This window comes from Chiloscyllium plagiosum, chromosome 2 (assembly GCF_004010195.1).
Source record: "Chiloscyllium plagiosum isolate BGI_BamShark_2017 chromosome 2, ASM401019v2, whole genome shotgun sequence".
Classification (NCBI taxonomy): Eukaryota; Metazoa; Chordata; class Chondrichthyes; order Orectolobiformes; family Hemiscylliidae; genus Chiloscyllium; species Chiloscyllium plagiosum.
This window is the reverse complement of record NC_057711.1, coordinates 31,653,854-31,669,163: the sequence shown is the minus strand read 5'-3', so window position 1 is coordinate 31,669,163 and position 15,310 is coordinate 31,653,854. Positions and strand designations below refer to the sequence as shown.

Below are 15,310 nucleotides of genomic sequence, written 5' to 3'. Positions count from 1 at the left end.
AATAAGCAGATGTTAACTAACATTACACAAAGACATATGCATATGCACACTCCTTAGAGTCAGCACTTCAGTTTGCTTGCAAACTTAAGATGTGTTTGCAATTGCCATTTTCAGTTATTTCTACATTACTTCACTGATATTGTAAGATACATCATAGGTCTTAAATCAATAATCATATTAATGCAAGATTAATTCTCAATTGAAATAATATACAAATCAATTCATTTTGGTCCCTTATTCGAGATAGATTGAATAAAAATGTTTAAGATGAGGTTCTGAGATAGGTTACGAACAGAGGTAAATTTGCTTGTAATCTAGATGAGAGCAACCACGATTGGAAAGGTAGATATGACAACTGCTAAGTGGCAATTTGTTTCTAAATATCACCACCACACTACATGATTCACTTAGTCTTCACACACTATGGTTTAAGTACATGGAAGGGCACTGTGCTTTTTTAAAGCTGTACTAATTGGCATAGAGTTGTGTTCAACCATTAAAAGACTGATATTGGCTTAGTTGATGGAAACATGGATATTTTCTAATCAAAGCATCGAAATAAATTATAGCCATCTCACACGCAGTGGGACTTGAACCCAGGCCTCTAGCTCATGGATAAGAACATTACTACTGCACAGCAAGAATGTTTGCATTTTCAGTGGCCTTTCATTCTTTACTTCTACTGTTTCATCTGGTCCTTTTGGCCACGTCCACTGCACTGAAGCAAATAGTAGACAAAAAAGGTTCCTACTTTATCCAAATGCATAAACTGGTAGAAATAGTGCTAGCTAAGGAGACTTGAATTTCTCCAATACATCTTATGGATGACACACAATACTGTTGTTCATCAGTTATGGAGAGATTGAACGTTTGTGGATATGACAACAATACAGCAGATTGTTTTGCTCTGGATGGTATCAAGCTTCTGGAGCATTTTTGGAGCTGCGTTCATCCAGACAAGTGGTGAGTAGTCCATGACACTCCTGACTTGTGCTTCATAGTTGTTGGACAGGCATGGGGAAGTTGGGAGACTAGTTACTTACTACAGGATTCCTATTCTGGCATGCTCATGTAGCCACAGAACTTCTATAGCGACTCCAGGAGTGTGTTTCTGCTCAACTGCCACCCCAGGATAAAGATAGTGGGGAATTAGTGATTGTAATATCATTGCATGTCAAGGGACAATGGGTAGATTCTCTTGGTGCAGATCGTCATCGCCTGCATCTGTATCTTGCAAATGTTACTTGCCACTTGTCAGCCCATACCTGGATATTGTCCAGATCGTATAGCAACTGGGCATAGACTTCAGTGTTTGTGGAGACAAATGGTGCTAAATCATGTGCACTTCTGACCTTATGATGTAGAGAAGATAATTGAAGATGAAGACGACAGTTGGGTGCAGGAAAATGCCCTGATAAATGGTCATGGGTCTAAGGAATGATACACTTGGCCCAAAAGAAGCTCAATGAAGATTCACCACACGGATTCCTGGGATACCAGAATCGTCCTATGTGGAGAGATTGAGGAGACTGGGCCTGCATTCCCCACACATTAGAAATAGTCCAGACAGGTGATCTTATTGAAGAATGCAGGAATGAAGTTTCTCCTGGCTTTTCTTGGAGAGTGGAATATCTAGAACCATTGACAGACTCTCAGAACAAGGAGGCAGCCACTTACAACTTAGGTGAAACATATTTGCACTCAGGATGCTAAAACTTTGGATTTCTCTAGCCCAGAGGGATTTGGAAACTTAATTGTCAAATCAAAGATCCTTAGATTGATTAAGTGTTAAGATATTAAGGAATTTGGGAATCGTGCAGAAAAATGGCATTGAGGTTGAAGATCAGCCATGAACTAGTAGAATAGTAGAGCAGGCTTGAGAAACTGAATGGTCTACTCCTACAATCACAACTAATTATAGGACTTAGTAAAAGCTAACTGAAGTCTGAGAAACTGTCCATTGCCGAATAATTAAGTGCTTAAATCTTTTTTTGTCAATGCATTACACGCCTGCAATTTGGTAACAGTTATTTCTATTATAGAAAGTGTTAATAGTAAAGTTAGTATTTTGCAAGTCTGCAGGACAAAATGATTGGATACAGGGCTAGACAATAAATTCACAATGTCAGATGACTAGGAGCAAATGTTTTCATTTAGGGAATGTAGTGTATTATCAGAGATAGAGGAGGATAGGAAACTATAATAAAAATGAAGAAACAACTGCAACAATCACTATATCCTCCCTTCAGTATTTGGTTCATTTTATACACAGTAATTGCAATGACTGATCTCATTCCTCCAGCTAAAAATGTTGGTACACTTCAACAGCCTCAGTGATCTGCATAGTAACTGATACTTCAACACTGTGCCTGTTAACATAACAGTTTACAAAGACAGATGAAAATTACACTGTCACACAGTTCAAACTAAAGAAAATAGGCTACATTAAACTACTTTCAAATGTCAGGTTAGTTTGGGCTTCCACTGTCAAATCCCGTTAATACAAAAATAACACTAACACTGCTAAATGGCTTTGTCTGGTCTGTCAGGGTTCAAGGGAAAAAAAACACAAGAATCTCATAATTAAGGACTTGAGTTTATTTCACTGCTTTAGCTTCAGAACTTCTTCAACCAACGGACGATCATCAGCAAACAAATAAAACAGATTAAAAAGTGCAGGGATGGCCAGTGCAAATTTCAAATGCATGTCAAACACTTCTCAACTTTTAATGCCTTCTACTAAAACTAACTGAGTCCAACAATACTGATTCCAAAAGGAACTTAAAGTTACTTTGTAAAACAAATATATACAGTACTGACAACTGAACTGAAGGGCATCTACCCGGTTTACTCCTACAACACCACTGCTCCTGCCTGATTGTCCAACATCAGGTTAGTGTTTGCAAATAGTTCAATTACTACTGCTGCTATATTTAGAAAGAAAATAAATTTTAGAAGGTTACCACTCACCGTTTTAAAAGAAGAAAATTGACAACTATTCTCCCTAATTATCTCCATTAGGTCAGCAAGGTTCATTCTGCAGTGTGGCTACTATCTGAAGATACAGTCTATTTGAATACCAGAAAACATATTTGCCAACGGCATCAATTTAACAAAGATGATAAGCAAAAGAGAGAAAATGCTGGAAAATCTCAGCAAGTCTGGCAGCATCTATAAGGAGAGAAAAGAGCTTTGACAACATCAGCTCTTTATCTCCTTACAGATGCTGCCAGACTTGGAGATTTTCCAGAATTTTCTCTTTTTTCGTTTCAGATTCCAGCATCTGCAATAATTTGCTTTAATAAAGATAATAAGCAGATGAGCAAAACACCAAAGTTGCTGTCATTGCCAGAGAGAGTCCAAAATAGCATTTACACAAATATGTAAAAACACTTGAGATATGCATGGTATTGAAATTTACACTTTACAGGAAAGACAGTTCAAGAATGATCCAAGTTACATATTGTATTATATGGCACAAGTGACATCTGAAAATTCATACCATAACTAGAATATAAAATCAGACAACAACAAGAGGACATAATGTCAATAGTTAACAATTGAACATAAGCAGAATTTTGGGAAAAAAGGGTGAAAGGGTGACGTTTCAAATGATTCACCAAGCAAGGTCATGACAAAGGAATTGCACAATACAGCTGAATGCTAGACTGAGTACGTTAAAATACTAGAGGGACAAATCCAATGGACCAAACAGCTTTTCTCATCCTTCAGTTTCTCCCACATTCATATTGATAGTATCTGTCTGCTATTTTTAACTTCTCTTTGCACTCTCCAGTGATTGTAAACAGGGATATATTTGAGATCAGTACTCAACACAGAACATAAATGACTGCACAATGATATCTTCCTTTAGCAGAACCGACAAGTGAAACGAACAAAGCACTACCCATGGAAAATAATGGAAATTAAATTTTCCTCAGTACATGAAAAATCAGAAGAGAAGAAATCACCAGAAAGTTTAAATACAATGAAGAACTTGCAGAGCAACTTGGAGACCGTGTGGTTGGTTTCATCCCATAGCAGGAAAAACATTTCAGCAACTTTTCAATGGCAATGAGAAAACCATGGGTGCAGGGGGAAAAAAAAAGTTTTCTGATGCCAATGTAATGGTTGTAACAGCTGAGAAAATAAGTCACAAAAGCTCAAATATAAATGTGCTTTTCAAAAAGAAAATGGATATTGTAGATTTTTAAAATAGCTGTTAAAGATTACCTAACTTTTCCAGCATTAAGTTTGTTAACTTCTGGAAGTATCTAGAACTGAACTGCAAGGGACATGCCGATACACAGCTCCCACGTGTAAATTCACAACTGTCACAGCCAACTACAAAAATGCTAAGACAAGATTTCCTGTTTTTGAGATTAGACGAAGACAAAACAGACCTATCAAAACTATGTCCAAGGAGATACTTAAACCAACTATATTTTATGTTTGATGTTGGAACTGAAGACTACATCATTAAAAACAACCAGACTACTGTGCATGGTCCAAACTCTCAAACTCTGAATTTTCAAAGCTTTTCATTACAAAGGCTTGCATGCTTTTGGGCAGTCTGTAAGTAGTAAAATTAGGGCTACGGTGTCTAGTCTTTCACCAAATCATACTTTTAAAGCCCTCGAAACCAATTGCTAAAAGATTCAATTCACCTCAATTGGTCAACTGGTGACTGGCTACATGTATCAATAAAATTGCTTTCTCAGCTGACTATTCGTCTGTTATTTTGAAGAATTTTGTGAAATTTGTCTTCAGCTACCTGGACCTGAACTCCTAAATGAAAGGGCTCCTTGCATTGGACTCCAACAACCATATGCTGTTAAATATGATGTTTGGTTTCAATGTTTAGAAAAGTGAAACTCCTTTCTCTTACTGTATCAGTCTTTTATGTATAGTGTTTATATGATAGCAACAAGCTTTCCTGGATAAGATGTGATTAAATAACCGAGTTGGTTTAAAAAAAAACACAGAAAAGCTGATTACTTTGTCATAGAGCAAAAAAAGAAGAAAAAAAAAAAAGAGGTTTGGGGAAACATCCACATAATCAGAATTCAGCCACTCTGATTACAGGAAGAATGGGAGAGTTCAGTCTATTTCTCTCCTACCCATAACAAAAAAGTCAAAAAACAAAGCAGTATAAGGGTAAGTGGTTGCTCCAAATTTAGCGAAATTTGGAGAAGGGCCAGAAACATGTGCAAGTATCTGCACAGCAACTGAGAACGTAGTAGCATCGAAACAAAAACAAAATTGCTGAAGAAACTTACCAAGTCTGGCAGCATCTATGGAGAGAAAGCAGAGTTAAGGTTTCAAATTGTGACCGTATGTTCCAGCATTGGCTGCTTTCCTGAATATTTTCTCAGCTTCAGAGATAATAAGGTACTTGATAGAGAAGTGAAAATAATACTTTTCTGTTAATTGTTAGTTATTTTAATGTGCAAAATCAAAGTCCTTGCATTTGAATATAGCTTTTAAATTAATCTGATAAACTAGAAGCAATATTCTCAAATGGCACAACATTAAAGAATAATCCATTTGAAATTCACATGCCATTCAGCAATGCTGAAACAAATCAAAGTAGTGAATAAATTGTTCACTAAAAACTTTGATCAGAACACAGTTTTATGGGAAATTTGGCTATGACCTGAGTGAAACTCTAAATCTAGATGAAATTCCACCTGGGATTGCAATGTGGTAGAATGTTTTAGTTAACTTCATAAGCAAAAATCATTTAAGACTCGTTTTCCAATTACTTTTATTCAAGGAAGTAGTCAGATTAAAAAGACTTTTTTTTTTTAAGAACTGCACAAGCCTGCTCCTGTGCTGATGTAGCAGATAAACAGTCTCTGAAAATGCAACATGGTGAAGCAGTATTAACCCAGAGGGCTTATACGGAAATGAAATGTCATGATGATCTTGAACTATGCTGACAAAAAGAAAGAAATGGGGTTTCGCCAAGGGTGGGAACAAAGCCCAGGCTTCAAAGACATAGATTGGCGACTGGGAAGATGGGAAATGGAGAGACCAGGGCAACAGACATCTTTTGGAATATGTCTAAAACAAACCATTTCAGAATTCAAATGATACAGTATTTATAATGTATAAATATCTGATAAGTTAGAACACAACCCCAGAATCTTTTCCTGGGGTGGAAGGGGCTCTCCCAACATTGGCTCAAGAACTGATTATTGACCAGTTTCAAAACTCGAGATTCTTTTGTAAAATAATCTTGCCCATACCAGCTATTCACTGGAACACTGACAACATTGAAAAAATGCTCCCATGTTAATTATATCCAATAGGTGAAATTGAAAAATATCTACATGTATCATGATATGCTTTGAAACAGCTAGATTTATTGACTACACAAGGAACAATTTATGTTTGTGAATTGTTTAAATGACTAACAAATTCCACACACCAAATAGAACCAGTTATAAATTAAACATCTGACTTGGAAAAGTCATGGCTTCCTTTGGTATTCAGATATTTGAAGTGGTCATTGATTCCTCGATAGATAAGTTAGCAGATAGAAGGTGCCAAGACCAAGTTCCACAATACAGTTAACTGCAGGAGTCTTAGAGTTAGCCTTGATATTGCCAGCAAGCGATTAGGTTGGGGGAGGGGGATGTGCCAACTGCAAACAGAAGGGAATAAACAGAATTGGTTTGATAAATGCCAAAAAAGCTACAAAGTACCCAATTAAGTAAATAAACGACTGCTTGAAAATAAAAGGGAAGAATGACAACTTTCCATAAAACACAATGTTCAATATTGTCAGCTTGCTAATTCATTCATTTGAAGTGAACACCACTAGCAAGGCCAGCATTTACTGCCCACCATTAATAGGCGTTGAAAAGATGGTGGTGAACGCCTCTTTTGAGTCACTGCAGTCTGTTTGGGAAAGGTGTTGATAGGACATGTCTCCAGGATAATGAAGAAATAGGGATATACTTTCAGGTGGAGATAAACTCAGATGTTTACAGTACAAAAAGAGGTATTGGCATATAGCCCTGAAGGCCATGCCAACACAAAATATTTAAATACTGCTTAAATATTATGGGAGATTCCAATTCAGCCACTCTTTCAAGCAATGAGTCTCAGACTTGTACCATCCTCAAAGAAAATATTTCTCAATTCTCCTCCGCTTTCTACCTCTAACCTTAAATCTACACACCTTGATTATTGACCGACTAATGGAAAAAGTACCTTGCTCTTATTTGACCTGCGTTATTTTATACACCTCGATCAAGTCACCTCTCAAACTTCCCTAACCCAAAGAAAGTCAAGCCCAGCCGAATCGATTTTTCCTCATAACTCAAATCCTCCAGGCTAGGTAGCATCCTGGTAATCTCAGCTACAACCTTTTGAGTCTGACCCCATCTCACCCATATGAGCAGAACTACATGCAATGCTCCAGTTGTGGCAGTACGAACTGTTAGCATGGTTTGAGCCAGATGAAAATTTGTAGATGGCAGTGTTTTCATGTGCTTACTGTCCTTATTCTAGGAAGTGCTATCCAATAAGTTTTGGTGAGTTGTTGCACTGCCTGAACCAGTGTTAAAGTGAGTGAACGCATTGATCAACTAATCTGGCTTCACTTGGAAGGTCAAGTTTCTAGAATGGCATTGTTGAAATAATACCCAGGCAATTACAATCCTGAACTGTACCTTAGAGATCACTGAAGGGCTCTGGGGAAATCAGGTAGTCATTCAGTTGCTGACATGTCTTTGTATTCAATTGGCTGGAGCAGTTAAGTTTCAGCTCAATGGTAACCCCAGAAGGTTGACAGTGGGGCCCAGCAATGATAATGCTGTTTCATATTAAGAGAAGAGAGATCTTCTTGTTGGAGACCATTGTTATCCAGCATTAGTAGCATAAACATTACTTTGGGTTCGTGATACATTTTTGCAAATGAGAACTAAGATATAAGATTAGACTCTTATATTAGACTACAGCATTTGACGTTCTGGAATATAGCACTGGCGAAAGGAACATTGATAAAACAATTGAAGACGGTTGGGCCTGAGATACTACTCTAAGGAACGTCTGCTGTGATGTCCTAGGGCTGAAGTGATTGGCCAACAACCACAACTATCTTTATTTTTGGTACAGCTCCAAATTCTCATTTACTGAACATTCCTGGAGTGCCTTGCTATCACACAACCACAGGCTGCCTTAATGTCAAGGGCAACTATTCACTTCACCTGTTGTCTGGGTTTGGATCAGGATTGTAGAGAATTTTAGAGCTAAGCATTCCTGTAGAAGCTAACTAGTGCATTGGTGGGCTGGTAACCGATAAGTACATGTCACCTGCCATGTATTCCACAGGCAGTCGCCAGATGGGGTTGGTGTTTCGTAAACAGTTCATATCTTGAGGATTTCCTTTTTGCACGGATAGTTGTATCTGTACAAGCCTTTAGCATCTCAACCCAAATAATTCTGGGGCAGATAGCCTTTTCTGGAAGTTTGTGCCAGCTGTTTCTTGAAATCAAGTTCATTATCTCCAACTGGCTTCCAATGTGGTGAGCATCTCAATGTGGTAGATTTAAATTTCTGCACTTTTGGCTAGAACTTACTTTGATTATTTTAGCTCATCGTACAGAATTGTGCCATCAAGGATGGGAATCTTCGTGTAACCTCTCCCGCTGATTAAATTGTTTAATTCCTCACTACTATTCACAACTGGTTGCTTTGATTTGATCCACTGGTTGTGGGATAATTTATTGCACACTGGTTTCAAAGTTTGGCATCTGTTCAATCCAGAGTTGTCGTTTTACCAGTTGTCACCTCTTTTTAGGTGTGCCTGGTGCCGCTCCTAACATGCTGTTCTATACTTGAAGTGAGGACTGCAGATACTGGAGATCAGAGCTGAAAAGTGTGTTGCTGGAAAAACGCAGGTCAGGCAGCATCCAGTCTGAGGGTTGGGACTGAGATAAGATGGGGGGAGGGGAAATGAGAAAGCTGGAGAAATCTGCATTCATCCCTTGTGTTTGGAGGGTTTCTAGGCGGAAGATAAGGTGCTGTTATTTTAAAATTGAAAGTTGTTAGGTGTTTTACAGGGAAACGGATTGGAGTCAGAAGTGTTCTTGAGTTTTATTTTCCACAGCAGTTAAGAAAATAAGCCACCACTATAGAAAAGCGTAGTTGGTGCAAATTTTAGACGAGCAGTATTCGGTTTGAAATTTACAGGCTACTAGAAGCTTAAAAAAAAAACTACGTTGTCAGTTTTAAGAATATTTGAGCGAGAAGAATTCACAGCTCAAAGGATAGAAACAATTAAAGATTTGCTAAAGATTTGATACAGAGGTCTAGTTTTTCCGCATTTGAATAGCTGGAAAGTGATGTAGGGCGTTAGTTTGAAACTTTGCTGGGTGATTAAGACTTTTCTAAATTGTGTTCCATTTCGGACAGCTTGATTTGTCTTTCGTGAAATGAACTTCTGTTCCTAAAGAAATTGTGCAAACTCATGCGACTATCTTTCAGTGAATGACCATGCTGTTAACTATAGTTTTAAAACAAACGATCAGGCCAGATTTAATTCTCGATATGAGTTGGCCTGTAGTACCATCAGCCAAGCACAAGGCTAAAACGGAGGAATGAAAATCATGCTCTGGATTCTGCTCTGCATGGCTTGATTGTTAAAAGCAATTGTAAGACTAGTTATACTGACAGCAATAGGCTATTAGTCTCCAATTTTCTCAGGCTATGTGGAACATCGTTGCTGTCTGATTGGTTCCAATATACTGTAGTAGGGAGTGTTAGGTCTGGAGGATAGCTAATGAGGATTTTTACCCAGATAACGGTCATGGGATTCACAATCCTATACAGACGAACTTTAAGAGGGAAATTAGGGAGAAAGGTCGGAGTAGAAGGAGAGTAGTGTCATGACAGCAAGACAAAGTGAGCCCAAGACTGACAGAAAAATACACTGTAGAAGCAGCTGTGGTTTGCTACAATGCATCTTGTAGATGGTACACTGATGCCACTGTACATCAGTGGCAGAAGAAATTAATATTGGTGGATGGGATGTAAGATGGCCAATTAGTCCAAAATGGTGTGAAGCTTTGAGTGTTGTTGGAGCAAATGAGCAAATGAAAAATATGACATCACACTCTTGACTTATGCTTTGTAGATAGCGGACAGGCTTTGGGTGAGCCTTAAGGAGTTATTTATTGCAGAATTCATTACCTCTGACCAACTCTTATAGCTGCAGTATTTATCTAACTAGTGCAGTTCACTTTCTAGTCAATGTGAACCTCCAGAATGTTGATAGTGCATTACTGAATGTTCATGCTGCTTGTAGACAGTAGTAACGGTATGTTGTTTTGAATAAGTGAAATACATTGTTAACTTGACTATATTAACTTCTTTGTCAGTATGTTGCACTCAGGATTGTTCAGCATGTGCTGCTCAGTTGTGGATTTACACCTAACAGTAGATATTTATTTTGAGGCTTACAGCGTAGGCTATAGTTATATATTCTACGCTCTGCTTACTACAAACACTGAATCAATCAGCAGTTTGAAGTATAGCCTATACACCTAGCATCGCAGGGGCACTGAAATTTACCCAAGTCCTGTTGAGGTATTGAAAGCAGAACATATTTTTGAATTGATGGCAGTACCCTGTTAGTGGAAAATACCAGGTTCAAAATTATTGCGCAGTGAGCATGTGAAACACAATACATGATCTGTTTAAATTTTTAAGCTACTTGCCATTTCAGGGTAATGGAGTAGACAAATACTACTCAGGTCTGAAAATGTCAGCCTTTGGTCCATTTGAGCATTTACACAATATTCAGCAACCAGCATTCTTTCTCCTATCGTATAAATCGTGAACTTTTGAAATGCTATTGCATTTGTTCTGATAAGTGCACTTTTCATCATAATAGAAAAGTTTTGCTCGGACTGTTCATTCTGTATTTTGGAGTGTAAGCTGCCTATGAAAGTTTTTAGAAAATGTTGCTTTTAGTATACATATTATAATGGAGGCCTTATAACTTGAAATCTTGTCAAATGACTTTTGTACAGGTCACTGGAAAATAAAATACTCTTTAAATAAGTTGTTGGACTCTGAAGATGGTGTACTAGTTCAAATTACAAAATAGTTTATCAAAAGTGTGGCAATACATATTGTTATAACTTAGGTAAATTAGTGAAAGATAATTAGTCCATCAGCTAATTTAAATTTAATTCAAGGAAGCTTTAAGATGAATCAATTTTATTTACGTCTCAATTAGTACAGACAAATAATTATACTGATAAAGATAATTCAAGTTCAAAACCTGGTTTGTGTTGGCTGACCCTTAAGCTGGTGATAGCAAGGCATTGCAATTGACATCAGTAATCTACATTAGAGACAGAAGCTGCCCAAGGTTTCTGTTCTCAATTGCTACCCTGGTGATCATACACTGGAAATTCACATCAGGACACAGCAGGACAAGATCAGACACAGCTATAATGTCCTTGAACACTGGAAATGAAGCATTTTGGAACAACTATCTAAACTCCAAAATTTATTAATTTAACCTTCAATTTGTCTTAACTTGTCTGCAATGAAATCACAATGTGTCAAAGTCAGATAACTCTAAATTTTAACTGTATCAAAGTCACCAACGCATCCCACCAGCAGAATATCAAATCCCGTTGAGCAATGCCTGAGATAAGATCAACTTTCACACAGAATACTCCAGACTATTGAACTTGGAAAGGGGTTTTATTGGATCAAATGCTTAAACAACTTGCAATTTCATGGTACAAACACTGGGTGCCTAAAACAGAAAACCTCAGACAGATGTAAAGTTTAAAAGATTAGGAGGTTATTTCCCAACAAGAAACAGATACTCTTAAATATGTAATCTGCCCAAATTATGATCTGGCTGTTGACAGCAAAGGTGGTGATTGGCAAATGCATAATATCAGAGACTCATTAGGAAATGCTCAGATTTTAATTTTTTTCTTCTAAAATGCTCGTAATAAGCTTGTAATCTGTCCAAAAGACAGAGACTCAATTTTCATAAAACACTCATACTATAATTCTCCAATCGGTTTCACTCCTGTTCACTGCAAGGTCAAGTACCACCATGTAAATCATGAAGCTCCATTTGACTCAAATTTTGAGTTTTACTGATGCAATTAAAGAGATTTCCCTGTTTCTTGACAACTCTTTGCTGTCAGCACCCCATGGTTCATGAAAATATGGTGATTGGCAAAGTCTACCTTGAAATTGATACAGTGAAAGGCACCCATAGAACCTGGACTCTTGTACAGAGCAAACATATCCAATAGGCTGAGTAAATATATGAAGAATTATTGGTAGTTGAGTGATTCAGTACCTGAGAAATGTGAACAAAAACAAAAGGTTGCTACCTTTTTCTTTAGGGATTGTCTAAATGTTCTTTCATTAAAAAGGAAGAGCAACTTAGTTTGATTTGTAAAATCTTGTACTATTTCTCATAGTACCCCACACAAACTCAATCAGCAAAAAGGGTAAGCTATTTCAAGGGTTCCAGTAACAGGTGAAGCCAGCCGTACCATGCTGCCACTAAGCTGTAGCAATATCAGTGACGCTAACAGGATTCTGCCCTCAAGCCAAGAAGACTTTTTATCCATCTTACAAATAAGTAATGATGAACATCCACACTGATGTTATGCTAGCTACTTAAGCTATGCGTCCAAATGACTGGCAGATTATATCAAATGCTGTTTACAACAGTTGGTGCCTGCAAAAATCAAAACACTGTCCAACATTAGATGTGATACAACAACTGAACAGCACTTGCTAAATATTGTGTGAGAGGTAAGAGTTGTTGACAAACAATTTAAGACCTTTAGTCAGCTTTCAGTGCAGCACAAAACCCAAAGAATGATAAGCCAGTTTCAATTATAATTCCCATGAAACTAATCACTGACTATTAGAAGGACCCATCTGTCACCCTTACTTGTGCTACCTTACATGCAACTCCAGATCACCAAGAACATGACTGACTCTTGAATGCCTTCTGCAATAGATGAGTAAAGGGCCAAGGGCAGTTCAAGATGGGCAGGAAAGGCTAACATTGCCAGCAATACCCACATCTCAAAATATCAAAACGCATGCTTCTAAATAGTAAGTTTATAAGAATTGATCAATTTCACACACACCTTGAAATCTAAACCCAAAAAAGTGAACGAAGCCAGTAAGATTCACAAGGGGTGGGGTCAGTGACCTATTTGTTAAAAACTGAAAAACCATCTAGAACCTGCGTAAACTTTGAATAGTAATTGGGACACATTTTCAAAGCTCAAATGGTTTTAAAAATAACATGTATTTGTCATGCATAGCCTAAACACCTGGCAGAAATATTTCAACATTTTATAACCTTGAAAGAATGGAACGTAAACCGCATGACTCACCGTACTTTTATCCTTCAATAGCTTTTCTATGATCTCTATCAATGGTTCTTTTTGCTCTGCGTCTAGACTTTGGTTGAAACAAAAAAATGAAATAGGTCTTTTTTGAAAAAAGTTTGATTAGTGTGGTAATCTGAAGCAATGAACTTAAGAACAATTTCTCTTTTAAAACACATTTGAGAGAAGTGAGCATAAGCAAGACATTTACTGCACAGTTACAATTAATCTTTACAAAGTGGTGAGATGAGTCTTCAACTATTTCAATCCCCATGTGATTCAAGTACAGTACTATTAAAGAGGAAATCCCTTTTTTTTTTAAACCTAGATGCAGTGAAGGAATCATTACATTTCAAAATCCATAAGACATGGAGCAGAAATTAGGCCATTCAGCCAATTAAGTCTGTTCCATCATATAATCATGGCTGATAAGCTTCTCAACCCCATTTTCTCTTTCTCCCCATAACTCTTGATCCCCTTGTTACTAAAGAACTTCAGTCTTAAATATACTCAATGACCTGACCTCCACAACCTTCTTTGACAATGAATTCCACAGATTCCACACACACTGGCTGAAGAGGTTTCTTCTTATCTCCATTCTAAAAGGTCTACCCTTTACTCAAAGACTATGTCTTTGGGGTCTAGTATCTCCTACAAAGGAAACATCTTCCCAATATCTCCTCTATCCAGTTCATTCAGCATTCTGTATGCTTCAATTAGATTTCCCACTCCCCCCACCCCCAATTCTTCTAAACTTCATCAAGGATAGACCCAAAGTCCTCAAATGTTCCTGATATGTTAATCTTTTCATTCCTGGGACCATCAAGATCGTGAGACTCTTGAAGAACGTTAGATAGGCTTGTTCTTGTTCTCAGAGGTGGTCAAGGTTTTGGGACTTCAAGTTCCTGTTTAATTGGCCTTAGAGTTGTGACAGTGCATTTGAGACATTTCATATACACACACATTTCTGCCACTATACAGAGTTGGTTAATGAGTTGATCAAGCAAGCTGCTTTTGTCTGAATAATATTGAATTTCTTAAAGGTTGTTAAAAGTGGTATCTCATACAGGCAACTCAACAGTAATCCATCACGCTCCTGACATGAGCTTTGTAGATGGACAGGTTTTGACAAATCAGAAATCACCATAGAATTCCCTGCCTCTAACCTGCATTCTATGACTCATTCAATCAAGCTCGAGATCAATGGTAACCTGCAGAATGATGAGATAGATTTGCATTATATTAACCTTTTCAGAAGTCTGAAAGCACTTTAAAGCTAATTAAGAATTTCTAAACATTGAGTCCAATGACTCTTTGGTTCCGAAACATTAACTCTGTTTTCCCCCCCCCTCCCCCACAGATGCTGCCAGGCCTGCTTAGTTTCTCCAGCAATTTTTGTTTCAGACCTCCAGCATCCACAGTTCTTGTTTTATTTTAATATTGAAGTTTAACTGCTCTTAGGGTATGAAATGCAGTAGCCAATTTGCACAAGTTCCATTGCTCAAAGGAGTCATAGAAGGTAGAGATTATAGATAGCAAAATTCAGTATTAGAAATTGAAATTTTCCTAAATGGTATCTCATTTACCATAAAATGACCCACCTGTAAAGCTTCTGAATTGCATGGGCAGCAGTTTTCCGAACATATGGAGATAGGTCATTGACAGCTTCCTTAATAGACAGCATCATTATTGGCACAATAATTGACACTCTAATACTAGAAAGAACTCGTAAAGCACTTGCCCGAATCAACTGATTGGGATCCTGAAATGAATTGAAGAACAAATAATAAGCAATTACTTATAGCCTTTTCTCTCCCTTGTGATCACATTTCATACGTTATTCATTGATGGGATAAGGGTGTCACTTGCTAGGTCAGCATTTATTGCCAATCCCTAATTGCCCAAAG

The 15,310-nt window shown here is 37.5% G+C and overlaps 1 protein-coding gene across 2 annotated transcripts in view; it reads right to left on the bottom strand.

Annotated features, from left to right (window-relative positions):
* ap3b1a (adaptor related protein complex 3 subunit beta 1a) overlaps positions 1 to 15,310 on the bottom strand; it is a 299,213-nt gene that overhangs the window by 215,839 nt on the left and 68,064 nt on the right. For both annotated transcript variants that reach the window (XM_043707081.1, XM_043707091.1), the window contains exons 5-6: positions 15,005 to 15,165; positions 13,410 to 13,476 (exon numbers count right to left, since the gene is read on the bottom strand). In XM_043707081.1, coding sequence (XP_043563016.1) covers positions 13,410 to 13,476; positions 15,005 to 15,165 — 228 coding nt within the window. The remainder of the gene's footprint in view (positions 1 to 13,409; positions 13,477 to 15,004; positions 15,166 to 15,310) is intronic.